Raw genomic sequence first — 14290 nt, forward strand, 5'->3', positions numbered from 1 at the left:
CATTCGACATCGGGGGTCTGGTGGTGCTGAAGATATAACTGAGGATATACTCTTCGCGGTACACGTCCAACGCGTACAGTCTCTGGTCGGATATTCTTTATTATGCCTTCCCAGGCTAGTAGGGGGTTGTTAGACCTTTAGATAATGTGACAGCACGGTTGGACTCAAGTACGTAGACGAGGAATCGATTAGGCTATCTCTTAGGATCTAAAGGTAAAGAGGAAAGAAAGGAAGGAAGCGCCGGAAGGCAGGGCATATATACAGGCGAGCGGTCACGTGAGTATTTCGTAGCGGGCACGTGACTCCATAACCGTGACAGACATAAGCTCCTCTTTTGGTATAGGTAGGAGGCTTGGCACTTTTGGTGGCGTAGCACTAGGCTCTTGTAGCGGCGGGGACGGTGAAGGTGGGCTTAAACTATTAATATTTAGCTAGGTATAGCTATGTTGAGCACTACTTCTTTGTTATTAATCCTAGATCTCTACTACTAAGTCACAACGGTTAGTATCCAACTAGTCTTAGCTTTTAAGTCTAACTAGGAGCTTTCTCATATAGTAGCGAGGCATGTGCTTGTCGGGTAAAGTAGATCGTACGTCTGAAGGCGTGTAGTCCTTTATGTCACGACTCTCTCCTTACCCTAGTAAGGTCACGTGGGTTAGTATGGTGAATAAAGTAAGATAAGGCAATAATATTGTAGTTAGGAAAACTTAATCAAGTTGAGCACGAAGCTCTTACCTAATGGGTGACGACCCAGAGTTATATAGATAAGAAGAAACTTTGGATCATGGCTGGATCAGCGATCCCACGATCCAAAGGTACTGGATCTATTAGATCCAAATGATCCAATCATGTGACCCCAAGGCCCACCGCCAGTCGGGGAGCCTCGCCTGCTGAGCCTATAGTCTACTGGTCCCGTGATCGTGACAGGATGTTATGTAAGGAGCTAAGCCCCAATAGGCTTAAAGCTAGGGAACGCCACTATTCTCGGCCTGACCTTTGTCGCGGGCGATTAGGCAGGCGATTAGGTTAGGTGACAGGCGATTAGCCAGGCGATCCAGGTAGTCCGTAATAATACGTTTTATTAACGTATAATATAATATATAATATTAATTTAATTTAAATAAAAATCGAAAAAATTTAAAAAAAAAACGATCGAAAATTTTAATATTTTTCGTTTAATTTTTAAAATTTATTATTAAATATTTAATTAATTTAATATAAATAATGTCACGGTTCTGGAGTCACGTGCTCGCTAAGTACTCACGTGACCGCTCACCTGTATATATGCTCTGCCTTCCGGCGCTTCTTTCCTTCCTTTCCTCTTTACCTTTAGATCCTAAGAGATAGCCTAATCGATTCCTCGTCTACGTACTTGAGTCCAACTGTAACAGCACTGTGACGATGGTGTGAGGTGGCGACGCAACGTCGGGCTATTCATTTAGAATCTAAAGCTAAGGAGAAAAGAAAGGAGAGGAGGAGAGATCTATATACATATATATGTTAGAAGTAAGGGGATGTTATATGAGGAGCTAAGCCCTAGTAGGCTTAAAGCTCGGGAACGCCACCATTCCCGGCCTGGCCTCTGTCGCAGGCGATTGGCTCAGGCGATTAGTAACAGCTGGCGCTGTGACACCAACCGTACTGTTATATAAATCGTTAAAATACGTTTAATTAAAAAAATTTATTTAAATATATTATAAATTAATAATATAATTAATAACGTAATTAATAACGTAATTAATAATATAATTAATAATATAATTATAATCGTAATTAATAATATATAATAATAAAAAATTATTAAAAAATTACGAATTAATTATTAATAATTGTGACAGCACGGTTGGACTCAAGTACGTAGACGAGGAATCGATTAGGCTATCTCTTAGAATCTAAAGGTAAAGGAGAGAAGAGGAATAAAAGAAGAGAAGATCTAGATATATATACGCCAGGAGGAAAGGGATGTCATGTGAGAAGCTACGCCCTAACAGGCTTAGAGCTCGGGAACGCCACCATTCCCGGCCTGACCTCTGTCGCAGGCGATTAGGTCAGGTGACCGGCGATTAGCCAGGTGATCCGTAACAATAATACGAATAACGCGAATCGTTAAATTTTTAATTTTTAATATTAAAATATTTTTTTAATAATTATATATAAATTAATTATTTTATTATTATTACGGACCACCTGGATCGCCTGGCTAATCGCCTGTCACCTGACCTAATCGCCTGCCTAATCGCCCGCGACAAAGGTCAGGCCGGGAATGGTGGCGTTCCCTAGCTTTAAGCCTATTGGGGCTTAGCTCCTCACATGACATCCCTTTCCCCTGGCATATATATATCTAGATCTTCTCCTCTTTCATTTCCCTTCTCTTCTTTACCTTTAGATTCTAAGAGATTGTCACAGCGCCAGCTGTTACCAATCGCCTGAGCCAATCGCCTGCGACAGAGGCCAGGCCGGGAATGGTGGCGTTCCCGAGCTTTAAGCCTACTAGGGCTTAGCTCCTCACATGACATCCCCTTACTTCTAACATATATATGTATATAGATCTCTCCTCCTCTCCTTTCTTCTCTCCTTAGCTTTAGATTCTAAATGAATAGCCCGACGTTGCGTCGCCACCTCACACCTTCGTCACAGTGCCGTCACAAGGCGATTAAGCAGGCGATTACAGCGGGCGCTGTGACACGTTGCTGGAAAGATTTAGATCTTTATACAAATTCTGTCCGTGCAATCCCATCACAGTTTCAAGCAGCAAGTCTCCAATTTTGTGGCAAACTAACATATGATCAGGGGGGTACACTGTACTGTGCTGTTTGACTATGGGCGTTCTAAAATACGATGTCATCGGCGGCAAGGAAAATTTCTAGCTGCACTCCGAATCTGCAGGATTCGACCTCACCCATCCTCCCACTCCTACGTCCACCCCTGTGTATCCTCGAATACCATTGAATACGACCACCGAACGAGTCGCAATCGATCCTTCCAAGGCTGCTCTTATAGTCGTCGATCTGCAAAATTACTTCTTGTCGCCTAGCCTTGGCCAGCCTTCCGATGCTATTGGGATGAAAGTCGTGGACAGGCTGTTGAATCATGCTATTCCAGCATGCAGGAAGGCCGGCATACCTGTTGTGTGGTTGAATTGGGGCTTGACACAGGAGGATATCGAGAGGATGCCGCCTACCATCGTGAAAGGCTTCGCCGCCGACAACAACTTTTCTGGTAAAAGGAAGATCGGAGGGTTGGGCGCAGATGTTGGACCGGTTGAGCTGGACGATGGCTCTGTGATTGATGGTGGCAAGGTACTCATGTTGGGCCAGTGGAATTCCGCCTCGTATACGCCTTTGGAAAAGGTGCGCGAGCCCAAGACATCTGGATCAACAAAAACCGATTGTCGGGATTCGGGGGTGGCACGGCGGTTGAAGAAGCTTTGAAGGCACGCGGTATCAAGACCTTGTTATTTGCTGGCTGCAATACTGATCAGTGCGTGGGTGGAAGTCTCCAAGATGCTTTCACGAGAGGCTGGGACTGTCTTCTGCTGAGTGATGGATGTGCGACGACAAGCCCAAAGTATGCTACAGAGTGTATCGAGTACAATACCGAAGGAGGCTGGGGTTTCGTGCTTACATGCAAGGAGTTTGCGGAAGGTGTCGACAATTTGCAGAAATCGCCCACTAACATGGACTAAAAGCAAACAAGTGGAGAGATGTCACAAACTTAGTCGTTTGTACATCTTTTTCTATATCAAACATGACTAAATTAGAGGTATAAAATCCACTTTTCCCTTTATCCCCACACCAGAATACTTTAACCCAATCAACGAGAAGTAAGAAGACACCCCCAAAGAAATCCACCATGCAACTAAATTTCCTCCACCTCGCCCTCCTCAGCCTCCTATCCCTCGCCATAGCCAACAGCCCCATAATCCTCACCCCAGGTCGGCATGGCGCTGCAGTAGAAGTCGACCAACAAGACGTCTGCGTCTACTTCCAAGACGCCGACTCGTCCAAAGGTATCGCCCCGAACTTCCCTGCCGGCTCAGGTTACGCTGGCCCAGGCGTCATCCTACTAGCTGGTGTTGCCAGGAATAATACTCCTATCGCAGCTGTCGTTTTGCAGAACAATGGGACGTTTGGTGAAGTTCGTTTCTCTTTTCTCATATATCTATGTTTCGTTGACTGAGGTATGTGATTAGATCCACGTCTTCTACTTTGGGGTCGCGTATACGGATAGACTTCTCTCGGAACGGGTGTGGACTGCCGGTGTAGGGTGGCATGACGGCCCGTTGAGTGGGCTGGGGTATACGAGTCGGGCGGTGGATCACTTTTTGTATGCGTTTACGGATGGGAAGACGGTGGGGAGTACGATTCGGGTGGGGTTTGCTTGTGATGGGTTGGGGCCGATGTGTGAGGCTTATTGTTCGCCGTCTGCAGGTTGGGCTTGGAATGTTGTTCAGTAGGATGAGTTTTGTTTTGGATTGCGGAGTTGTTGTGATGTTTGGAAAGTCATGTTCTGCAATAAATCAGACGAATGCACGGAAGGAACTTGGGACATTCTTCTTTCTGACCAAGTGCGAGGGAAGTGAGGTTTACTGAAAAGAGATCACATTTTTTGTTTTCGCGTCGATAGAAGCTAAAGTACATGCCACGAATTCTGCAGCAGAGAAGTCGTGCGTGTATTAGAAGTGGATCAGCTAGATAGCTTGAGATCTACTTCCTGTGCTGTGCCAGAATAGTCAAATGATTCCGATCAAAGCTCGCCATCAGATCTTCGTAGTGTATGCCCTATCCCGATCTCAAGCCCCGGATCCGACTTGTGTTCCTGGTTTTGGTGCCACTTTCAATGTGATAATCAGAGACTCCTTTTCAACCTCTTCTACCTTCTTCGAGGAGGTGTACTGAGTTTTCTTGGGTTTGCTTCGCTTCTGCATATGTTTGCGCTGGCATTCGAGCTTAGGGTCCGCTGGGCGGTTCATGATCTCATTTGCGTAGTGTCTGAAACACGTAGCCTTACAATCGGAGTGATTTTCGCCATCCGCACCTGGAATTACTGGTAAAGATGTAGGAGCCAGATTCCTGATGCATCTTTCGAGTGTTAAGAGCGATGAAGTGTAGTCCTTTGCTTCCTTCTTTGGCCATAGACCAATCCGACCAAGCTGGAGAAGTAGGCTGCCATACATGATTGCATCGCAGCTCTCAGACTTCAGCTTGCATACTGTTGAAGTCCCATTCTTGAAGCGTTCGATATAGGTATAAGGCAGGTCAAGAAGAGCTTGAATCGTCTTTGTGCGGGCTTGCAGAATGCTCTCTGATATTTAAGTGAGCTTTGAGCAGCCGAATACTATTGGGGAATTCTTACCAATAATCCCGTCTGGCATTGGACCACGGTCAATGTAGTCACGGCCATTAGTCGCCTTTCGGTCAGGACCCACCAGATGGACTGTTGCGACAAGATCCTTAGATATGGCCTTAAAATACTCCTGCTCTCCAAGAGCCCAAGCGATGTAGAGGCACCTATCATGGTCGACCTTGAATAAGCGTGACGCTGGCCACAAATCTTTGAGCCAGCGACTTGACCACGGGCGTACAAGATCATGGCAGTCATATTTCTCGCATAGAACTGCAATATTGAATAGCAAGATGAGTTTCGGCTTTCTGGGGGTGTCGCTGAATTGAAGATGTGAGATGCATAATAGGATAAGGAGCGCCTCGCCGTCGTCATCGGTACAATCAATCGGCTTGGTTGTTGTTTCTGGATTCGCTGCTTTGTCGCCAGCATTAATTTCAGCCGCACGTGGTTCTGGGGTCCCGAGGAGAAGCTTCTTCCAGACCTGAATGATATCAGCAACTTCTCCTAGAAGAGAAAAAAGAAGGATTGCTTACAGGACTTGCCAAGCCCATCGCTCCTGACACAACCTTGCCTGCAACTCGCTTTCCTTTGTAGGTAGCGATTAAGTCCACCTCTCCGCCGTCGAAGGTCAAGAGGTGATCGTAATTCTCTGCGGAAGACATGTTCTTGAGCTGTGACAACTCGAATTTTGATGGAGAGTGATAGATCGAGTATGGGTAGGACAAGAGCCTTCAAAAAGATTTGTTGTCGTGGAGGTCGAAGTTGTCGTTTGGAAGAAGAATGGCCGAAGAAGGAAGCGAGGTTGGCAATTCGTTAAATTCACCTTTTAGGGTTCACCATACCTTGACTTTCGAGTTCAGCTTCAGATTCATCACGAAGAGCGGGAGAACGCGATAAAAACACAGTCATTCATACAGCTCGAGCTCAGAGCAAAGAAGTCAGACATCATACTGGGGAGAAATGAATTCGGTGAACTTCGGACGAAATCACAAAGCAGAAGATTGAAGGAAGCAAAAATGACGACGAGAGCATTGGGATTTAATATAGCTGCAGGGCATACCGAGGAAGTCCAATGCTACCAACATGCATCCAGCTCCGCTCCCTGCAATCCCACCCTTCAATCACAGATCTACCCCTGTCAGACAGATCATACCAGCCCCTCAAAGTCCTCGAACGGGACAGACATTCTCGTGCTTGCTAATGTTTACTTCTTCGATTCCATGTGACGAATCTGAGACTCGAGGACTGGTTTCTCGATTAAGATAAGAGCGGTGTCAACTAAGCCGTGGATTCGGCATGGGTATCTGCATCTCGAATGCTTGCAATCGTAACCATCGTCACCAATTCGGTGAAGCTCGATAGACTCGATACGCGCAGCAATGGTAAGGGCACTCTGAGTGACTTCCTCAGCAGAGAGTCGGGGCCAGAGATCTTAGCGTTGAAGACCACGGACCCGTGATTGCATCGCCGTTGTCCCGGAAAGCTCCTGTGTAGGAGCAAATTAAGGCTTTTGTCGACTCATACATATTGAGTAAGCCGTACCGGCCGATAATTTTATCAAGAGCCTTGACGTGTGAGGCAAAGATGCTCTCTGCAAGGTAGGAACCAGAACAGGAATCGTTCAAAGTTCGGAAATGTCTTGCGGTATTGCTTACCGCTGATTCCCAAGGGCAGCGTTAGCCTCGACAATTCGAAGCCCGATCCCATAATAGAATCGAACAAGAAGAGCGTTCTCTTGCCATTGTCCAAGATAGCTTATAGGTCGGATGACACCAGATGACTGGCATCATATCATCACTCTTCTCAGTCCTTCAGTGCCACCAAGCACTCTCCTCCCACTAACAGCACACCTCCCCTTTCCACTTTCCCATTTCCCATCCTTTCCTTTCATGAATTCTTCTTGTTTTTCGTGATTGCCTTCCAGCCATTTGTGGATACAAGTGTAACAAAACACGAAGCCTGTTTGGCATGCCGTTGCAGTTGTGATCTCTTGCTCGCAGATAGGACAGAACTCCGAATCTTGCGGAGGAAGGACTGTGAAAATTGGCAACAAGGAGGCCGCAGCAATCGGTGGCTCCTCAATCTCTGGTGCTGGATTTTCTGACTTGCCCTTGGCATCTTGTCCAGTCTGCTTTTGACTAGCTGGGCCAAACTTGGCCGACAGTGAAGAGAGACCAGAGACCACTGGGGGTGGGAGCTCAATGCCTTCTGTAGCTTTCCGAGACAATTGTCTGGCAAAGTCTGAAGCATGCCACCACTCCAAAAATTTCAAAGCAAATATGCTGGTCGGAAGGAGTATTTTCAGACTGCTCAAAGCTCTGTTGCCCAACATTCGCGGACTGAATATGCTTGTGACACCCAAGTTGCCCCCAGGCGGTCCTCCTTTTGGCTCATCTAGAGCTGCAATCGCTCTATAGTCTGCTTCTCCCAACCTCCTCATCCTCGTTCCTATCAACCACATAAATGGCGAATGGTAATTGCTGTTGTCGAACAAGTATGCTATGTTAAATGCTAGCATAGAAAAATAGTATGCAGCATTAACACTGGGGTATATATTCCGCAGGAACCAGCGATAGTAATGCATAAATCTCTGCTTCAGGGTCGGATTCGGCGGCATTCGTGTGTAGTTCGCCCCCAGCAAAGATCTCGGAGCATTGATATCATAGCTCTCGTCCAGCTTCCTTTTCAGATACGGCAGACCCACCATCACTGCCAGATTCTTCCATATGTCTGCATTGCTCAGTGTAAGGGCTTCGCGGACTTGGGAAGCTGCCGCAATGTTCGCTCGAGGAATTTCACCCACGGACAATGCTTTCTCCCGTTTGAGGCCATAGAAGTTCTCTGTGAATCCGCCACCATGTGTCTTGAGGTAGTGACGTTCTACTACCAGCATAAGCAAGGCATAAAGCTCATCAAAAGAGTTGAGAACTCGTAGAAGGTAGCGTGGTTGTCGGTGAGTAGCCACCGCTAGGAGATATCGGAGAGAGGGCGGGAGAAGAGAGGCGAGTTGAGCTTCGGACAGCAGCTCGAACAGAGAAGGTTTGTGGTCATCGAAAGTCGAATGGAGAGCTGTCATGAAGTCCATGGCTGCTGATTGATGGGAGCTCTAGAAAGCTGGTCGTGAAGCAGCTATTGTTGAAATTGGTATTTACGAGGCTGAGAAAAGAAGCCGAGGTTGACTTAGAGATGGCACGTGACGTGAATCGAGAGCAAACCATGATATGTTTTCCACGGATTCGTCTGTCGCATCTGAGTCTCTGCATATCAACATCAAGCTTCCATGAAAGGACTGAACTGCTTATCCTTTCTCGGGTCGAAGGTTGAGGTTCCACCTACCAGGATGACCTCTCCTGCTCCAACTCTCTTGACACTCCCCCAAGAGATCCTCCTTCAAATCTGTGAATACTCCTTGCCTACCACCATCTCAGTTGGCAAAAATATTTGTCGGCATGCAGGCCAAATGCATAGACCGCACCGCATCCATAAAGCTCCTTTCACGTCGCAGATGCCAACACTATATACTTGCCGCCTCCTGAGTCAACTTACCTCAAGCGTGCTTTACACAGTCCCAGCCTATCATCTTCACGTCGCAAGCCCGAGTATCAGATGGCAATCTCGGGATCGCCATTGGCAGGATGTTCTTTTGAACTCTCATGGAGGAGAGTTGCGCAAAGTCATGCTGTTCATTGAGCTTCACAGAGGTATTCTATGTTGCAATGAGCATTGTCCTGAGCCGGGCAACTTCTCACGAGAAAGGTGTATTCCAAGGCATCGAATCACGCAGGGTGGGGCAATCTACCTGTGTGTCAATCAACTCAGAGAGATGGTTACCCTTCTCCTCAACTCTCGAAAAATGAAGATTGAAGAATTGGTCGTGGGTTGGTCTATGAGCCCATGGATATCAGGCCATCATCAGAACCTTGCAAGGACTGTGCTGGAACCCCTTTCTGTACTGCGTGGATGGGTCACAAACGTTTCTCTGGGACTTCCGGGTTGGGAAAGCGCAGATTGGGTGTATGATATCGTGAGTGATTTGGTCTTGAAAGAAACGGAGTGATGTGGGTCTCTGTTCTCCTTTTGATATTCTTGTTCTTCTTTTCAAAAAGGAATCTTCAAGTTCTCATTGACGCGAGCTGTGTTTTGGGGAGTGGCAATGAATTTGAAAGATGAAAGTGGATTGCAAAGATGGAGATACGCCTGGGAGGCCTCATCCTCCATGTTCACCATGAAGCTACGTCCAAAATTGCCAAATATTACTCTACATCACATTACTTATAATTTACTTGGCTTCGAGGTCAACCTTGAGCAGAATTACAAATTATTCTCCAGGCGTCGTCACGGTTCGTACCCAGGCAATGTCTCTACTGCCGTTACTCCGCCCCAAGACGTCACATTTCCCCTCCTTACTCCATCCCTAGGCGGAACTGGAGGAGCATATTCAGGCAATCCATCTTCACCTCTACTTCCCCGTCTCCAAGTTCTTTGATTCAATTCATGCTCATAAGCCGGTGCTGCGACTTTAGGCTCGAATTTTCTTTTCCTTCTCTGGTAAAGTCCAGCAAGAACCATGGCGCCAATCGTTATCGTTGCACAGCCAATTGCGATGCCGATGATTGTACCTGAAGTAAGAGCAGCTTTCCCCGAATTACTTCCCCCTGAACCTTGGCAGGAATAAGTGATGTTCAAGACCGGATCGTCACTCAAGTGGGTTGCAGATGACCACGTATTCATAGCGGGATCGCAATCAAGAAGCCCTTCACTGTTGATGATCAAATCATGCTCGATGTACCGGAGAGAAGGGAATGAATAGCTGTTCCTCGTTAGACAGTGGAAATTACTGTGCAGATGCTCATACCTGGCAATATTCCCATCTAGCACGATACTCGAAACATTATTCAATGCCGTAAGATTAACATTTGTGGGAATCGGACTCCCTCTGAAGGAGAAGTCTCCATCGATTCTCTCCAGCCGTGGGAACGAAAAACTGTTTACGTCAGCTTCGTCTCAATTTTGTTCTTCGGCCTTGTTTCGCGTACTCTGAGATTGTTCCAAACAACGAGACCTGCGTTACATTTTGAAGTGCAGGAAAATCGAAACCGAGAGGTGTTCCGTTCGCCGCAATCGTCAACCCTGTCGACTGAGGGTTTCCAACGCCGGCGCCAGCGATTGTGGCTAGACGTGGTGCATCGATGCTATCAAGAAGATTTAAGTAATCTGACAGGATTTGGTGACATGGTTGCTAACCTTGTAAAGTTCCCGACAGCATAGAACGATGTAGTGTTCTGAAGAACCGGAAATGTGAGTGACATAAGATTGAATGTCTGCCAGTTGATGTTTGCATACTCCAGCGCTGAGGCTGATCCGTCGGCAAGAGGTACGGTTGGCGCAATCGTCAAATCATTTGTAACGGTTATGAGTTTGTCAAAGTTCGTGCTAGAATGTATTCAGCCTTCATCTAATATTTGGCAATCGACAGTGCGTACTTGTTGATGTTTCCCGTCAGGAAAATACTCTCCGCACTTGAGAGCGATGGGAATTGCAAATCAACATTTGCAGGTCCCACATGGAGTTCCAGGGAACCGATCGATACCAAGCCTGACATTGAGATGTACCTCAGCATCGGCACGCTGTCAAAGCCACTGAAACCAGCTGTTCCAATGTTGTTCAACATATCAGCATTGATAGAGGTCAAATATGGTGCTGAGTTTGGACTTTGGGTGTCAACGTTGTAGATTGCTATCCCATCGGAAATGGAAGAGATGGGATCCAGGCTACAAGCTCCAGTGAAGTTGCTCGCAATGAACAAGCTGCCATTTATCGTCAAACATCCTTCTAGATTTATGTCTATGTGGGCTTGGCTGTACACTAGATTCTTCCCTGGAATTGATCCTGGGAAAGAGCACACATTCGTGGTATTTGCACCATCTGCACTCACGCCTGCTTGTTTGTCAGATTTGATGCTGAATTCTTCATTCAGGTTCATCACTCACCAGTCAAGAGTAGCCCAACCATGCTGAGCCAAGTCAGGCCCCGCCAAGTGTTGGTCTTACATGGCATCGCTATCTTCTGGAGGAGCTAGGGCGTCGCTCCGAATCTCTAGCAAACGTCACAGGAATGACAGCTCTAAAACATAGAGAAACAAGTGGGGAGAGAAAATTCGGGGATTTCTGAGGTTCTGGTGTGGGTGGCCGGGTAAATCATCGGTCATCCTCGCTGGCGAATCGTGAAGCCGTACCAACTTGCTGGTATGCTGCACTTGTGTGGCGTAAAGCTTGCCAATACGAGCTTCAGATAAACACCGAAACATTTTTGTTACACAAATGCAGGGAAGTGATAAGCGAAAGTGTTGAGAGCTCGTTCAGCAGGGATGGACATATTTGAAGAATTTTTAGCCGTATACAGTTCCATTGCGTGTTCTTTCTTTTCCTCGGCGGTTTATTGATGGCTATCGACGACATCAGCGTTTGACGTATTGATGTCGCTGCAGTAAATGGGACAAGCTAAGCTCCAATAAATCCTTCATGAAATTGCAACACTCATTTACATGAGCCACACGACAAAGTGTAAATGCTGGTATGAAGTAGCAACAAAGTATTTCAAACAAGTTCACGTATGCCCTTCATGTCCGGTCCTTGTCTCCATATACCCAGCATTCTCTCCCGACTCTTCCAGCAAACTTGGCGGTCCTCCCTCATGCCGCCTATCATCCTCATCAAAGTCACTTAAAGAGCTCACTTCGCTCACAGTCACCGCAGTCTCTGACATCCGTCGCGGTGCATATGTTGGCAGAGGCTCACCACGCTCATGTCGGTCATCTAGTTCATGTTCGTATGGAGGCGGTTTGACTGCTCGAGCCCTGTGCCATGTGATTTCTTTGTAGACAAAGAACAGCAAGGCAGCGAAGGCAGGTAGACCTAGGCCTATGCCAAGGCCTAGTTTGAGCTTTGTTGCTTTTGATATAGGGAGTTTTCGGGTGGAGTCACAACGGAAGCCTTTCCAAGCGCTTTTTCCGTGTTGTTGATCAGGATTTGTGATTAAGGGCGTTTTCTGGATACGTGCCCAGTCGTCGGACACAATGCCGCAGTCGAGTGGCTCATCTGAAGATATGGACAGTTGCTGCAATTCTTGTATGGTGCCTAAGCCAAGACTTCAAAGAAACGATCAGCTTCATCGAATGTTAAAAGATCATGAAGGCCAAATCCCTGCTTACCCTGTCACGTTGCCCTGCATGGTAAGGATTGTGGCATTCTCAAGTGGTGCAAGACTGAAGTTCAGGGGATAGAAGCTGTTGACCGTGACACCTCCATCGAGTGTGAGAAGAGAGGGAAATGAGAACCTATTATTTGGTCAGGTCAACATGAATTTCAATTATTTTCGACATGAGCTGGGCTGTCTCACTGTCCAATAGTCCCACTCAACACAATCTGAGTGGTATTCCAAAGCTTAGGAAAAGTCAAGTTCAGTGGATTCCCGTTGGTGGCGATCTTGATTCCTCCTCCAGATGAAAACGGACCTGGAACTGAAGACTCAAGCAGTGGCATAGAGACGCTGAACTTGATTTTAGTACGATTCAACATAATTGCAGAGGGACAGTCCAACCTTGAAATATTCCCATATAACAACAATTGACTGCAGTTTTGCAGAGCGGGAAAGTCAACATCCAACGGAGAGTATGAAGGAATGATGGAATCAAGAGAGATGGGTGTGTTAATTGTATCATTACTAGATATTGATAATTCATCGTCCACGGAGCTCAAAGATGAAAAGTCCATCCTACTCAGAATGTTAGCAGTTACCACAATTGAAAACACTGCTAAGATGTGGTCACCTGGAGATTGATCCAGAAAGTACAATGGTTGTACAATTCGTCAAAGAGGGGAAATGGAGCTCTCCCCCGGAGGCTAGGTCGACCCCAATGTTGTCGATGGTTACCAGATCGGGAAATGAAATGTTTTCCAAAGTAGGCACACCAAACACGACCAACTCTTGAACACTCAGTAGACCATTCGCCTCGATAGAAGTTATGCCTGTTGAATTTCCAGCACCATCATAAGTGCTGATTCCGCCTGCAATGTTGGTGATGTTGTTCAGGATGAAGGATCCAGTGTAGTTGTGTGCAATGTGAAGCCAGCCGTCGATGCTGGTACACCCAGCAAGCCTCTGATCCAGATCATCCTGACTCGAGAATGCAGTACTTATGTCATACTCGTCTGATGTATTGCAAGGGCTGGCAAGGGCGACTAAAGAACGTATGAGCACGATGTCCGCGAGAGATATACCTAGGTGCTCATATCTGTCACGTGGTCAGAAGAAGACGCTCACCAGAGATCGTGGAGATTGACAAGAGCGCCTGCAGAAAGGCATTCATCTTTCCTGTAAGCTTCCAGGTTCAGTGCCATCGGCTTGCAGAACATGATGGAGTGTGAAAGCTTTGCGTCGCCGTCATCTCAAAATAGAAGAAGAGGCTGTTTCGACCGGTTAAATTGTCGTGTTTGGCTACTGCATCGCTATATTAATGGCATGCTTGCGACAATATTATTCCTTGCCAATGACCAGATATAGCAAATCTGTGGTCCAAAGAGGACATCTCGGAAGGTACCTCCGTTGGTGACCGTGAAACTTGTCCATCGCAAAGGTCTGGAGCTCGCGGCCAGTAAGTATACATGTCGATAATTCTTCTTCGCTAACCGTGTAAGTCAAGGCGCTAAGGTATAAGAATCGCAAAATGTGGATGAGGATATACTTGAATTGATGTGAAGGAATTCAAGTGTCTTTCATGTGAAGTGGATCACCATGTAGGCTTTTGAGCCTGGTTTTCAAGGCTCACCAGCCTCTGTGTTCTCATCATGATCTAGATCTCACTCCTCGGCAACATCTGTCTACTCTGGTCGAAGCCGGTAACCTCAAAGCCCTTCTGAATATAGTTCGGGCTTACTCGTGAACG

The 14290-nt window shown here is 46.7% G+C and overlaps 7 protein-coding genes across 7 annotated transcripts; 3 read left to right on the forward strand and 4 right to left on the reverse strand.

The window, feature by feature from the left end:
- Positions 1-2389: 2389 nt before the first annotated feature.
- Positions 2390-3685, forward strand: LY89DRAFT_712601 (Isochorismatase hydrolase; the record flags this gene model as incomplete). The annotated part of the gene is made up of 3 exons (XM_018217992.1): positions 2390-2721; positions 2868-3350; positions 3434-3685. The coding sequence occupies exons 1-3, from the start codon at positions 2593-2595 to the stop codon at positions 3683-3685; spliced, it is 864 nt and encodes a 287-aa protein (XP_018060714.1). The 5' UTR covers positions 2390-2592.
- Positions 3686-3852: 167 nt separating this feature from the next.
- LY89DRAFT_603343 (uncharacterized protein) lies at positions 3853-4456 on the forward strand (the record flags this gene model as incomplete). Its single annotated transcript, XM_018210297.1, has 2 exons — positions 3853-4137; positions 4193-4456. 2 exons carry the CDS (start codon positions 3853-3855, stop codon positions 4454-4456), a joined length of 549 nt encoding a protein of 182 aa, XP_018060715.1.
- A 29-nt stretch (positions 4457-4485) lies between these two features.
- LY89DRAFT_410850 (uncharacterized protein) lies at positions 4486-6218 on the reverse strand. Its single transcript, XM_018207322.1, has 3 exons — positions 5880-6218; positions 5356-5827; positions 4486-5304 (listed from the first exon to the last, which is right to left on the reverse strand). The coding sequence occupies exons 1-3, from the start codon at positions 6006-6008 to the stop codon at positions 4793-4795; spliced, it is 1113 nt and encodes a 370-aa protein (XP_018060716.1). The 5' UTR covers positions 6009-6218; the 3' UTR covers positions 4486-4792.
- Positions 6219-7132: 914 nt separating this feature from the next.
- LY89DRAFT_702972 (uncharacterized protein) lies at positions 7133-8431 on the reverse strand (the record flags this gene model as incomplete). The annotated part of the gene is made up of 1 exon (XM_018217284.1): positions 7133-8431. One exon carries the CDS (start codon positions 8429-8431, stop codon positions 7133-7135), a length of 1299 nt encoding a protein of 432 aa, XP_018060717.1.
- A 172-nt stretch (positions 8432-8603) lies between these two features.
- On the forward strand, positions 8604-9670 carry LY89DRAFT_692497 (uncharacterized protein). Its single transcript, XM_018216551.1, has one exon. The coding sequence runs from the start codon at positions 8687-8689 to the stop codon at positions 9401-9403; it is 717 nt and encodes a 238-aa protein (XP_018060718.1). The 5' UTR covers positions 8604-8686; the 3' UTR covers positions 9404-9670.
- Positions 9671-9681: 11 nt separating this feature from the next.
- LY89DRAFT_726555 (uncharacterized protein) lies at positions 9682-11403 on the reverse strand (the record flags this gene model as incomplete). The annotated part of the gene is made up of 7 exons (XM_018219061.1): positions 9682-10156; positions 10202-10330; positions 10383-10538; positions 10591-10779; positions 10830-11153; positions 11282-11306; positions 11337-11403. 7 exons carry the CDS (start codon positions 11401-11403, stop codon positions 9682-9684), a joined length of 1365 nt encoding a protein of 454 aa, XP_018060719.1.
- Positions 11404-11737: 334 nt separating this feature from the next.
- LY89DRAFT_692498 (uncharacterized protein) lies at positions 11738-14088 on the reverse strand. Its single transcript, XM_018216552.1, has 6 exons — positions 13669-14088; positions 13175-13586; positions 12946-13119; positions 12745-12894; positions 12557-12682; positions 11738-12493 (listed from the first exon to the last, which is right to left on the reverse strand). The coding sequence occupies exons 1-6, from the start codon at positions 13712-13714 to the stop codon at positions 11953-11955; spliced, it is 1449 nt and encodes a 482-aa protein (XP_018060720.1). The 5' UTR covers positions 13715-14088; the 3' UTR covers positions 11738-11952.
- Positions 14089-14290: the final 202 nt, after the last annotated feature.

The sequence above is a fragment of the Mollisia scopiformis genome (assembly GCF_001500285.1).
Source record: "Mollisia scopiformis unplaced genomic scaffold LY89scaffold_44, whole genome shotgun sequence".
Lineage (NCBI taxonomy): Eukaryota > Fungi > Ascomycota > Leotiomycetes > Helotiales > Mollisiaceae > Mollisia > Mollisia scopiformis.

Excerpts from the sequence above, each read along its gene's own strand:
- LY89DRAFT_410850 (XM_018207322.1), bottom strand. The coding sequence starts at position 6,008 with ATGTCTTCCGCAGAGAATTACGATCACCTCTTGACCTTCGACGGCGGA. Across the intron at positions 5,828-5,879 it reads CGATGGGCTTGGCAAGTCCT|GTCTGGAAGAAGCTTCTCCT; the intron begins GTAAGCAATCCT and ends GATATCATTCAG. Across the intron at positions 5,305-5,355 it reads AATGCCAGACGGGATTATTG|AGAGCATTCTGCAAGCCCGC; the intron begins GTAAGAATTCCC and ends CTTAAATATCAG.
- LY89DRAFT_692497 (XM_018216551.1), top strand. The coding sequence starts at position 8,687 with ATGACCTCTCCTGCTCCAACTCTCTTGACACTCCCCCAAGAGATCCTC.
- LY89DRAFT_692498 (XM_018216552.1), bottom strand. The coding sequence starts at position 13,714 with ATGAATGCCTTTCTGCAGGCGCTCTTGTCAATCTCCACGATCTCTG. Across the intron at positions 13,587-13,668 it reads GTCAATCTCCACGATCTCTG|TCGCCCTTGCCAGCCCTTGC; the intron begins GTGAGCGTCTTC and ends TACGTTCTTTAG. Across the intron at positions 13,120-13,174 it reads CTTTCTGGATCAATCTCCAG|GATGGACTTTTCATCTTTGA; the intron begins GTGACCACATCT and ends CATTCTGAGTAG.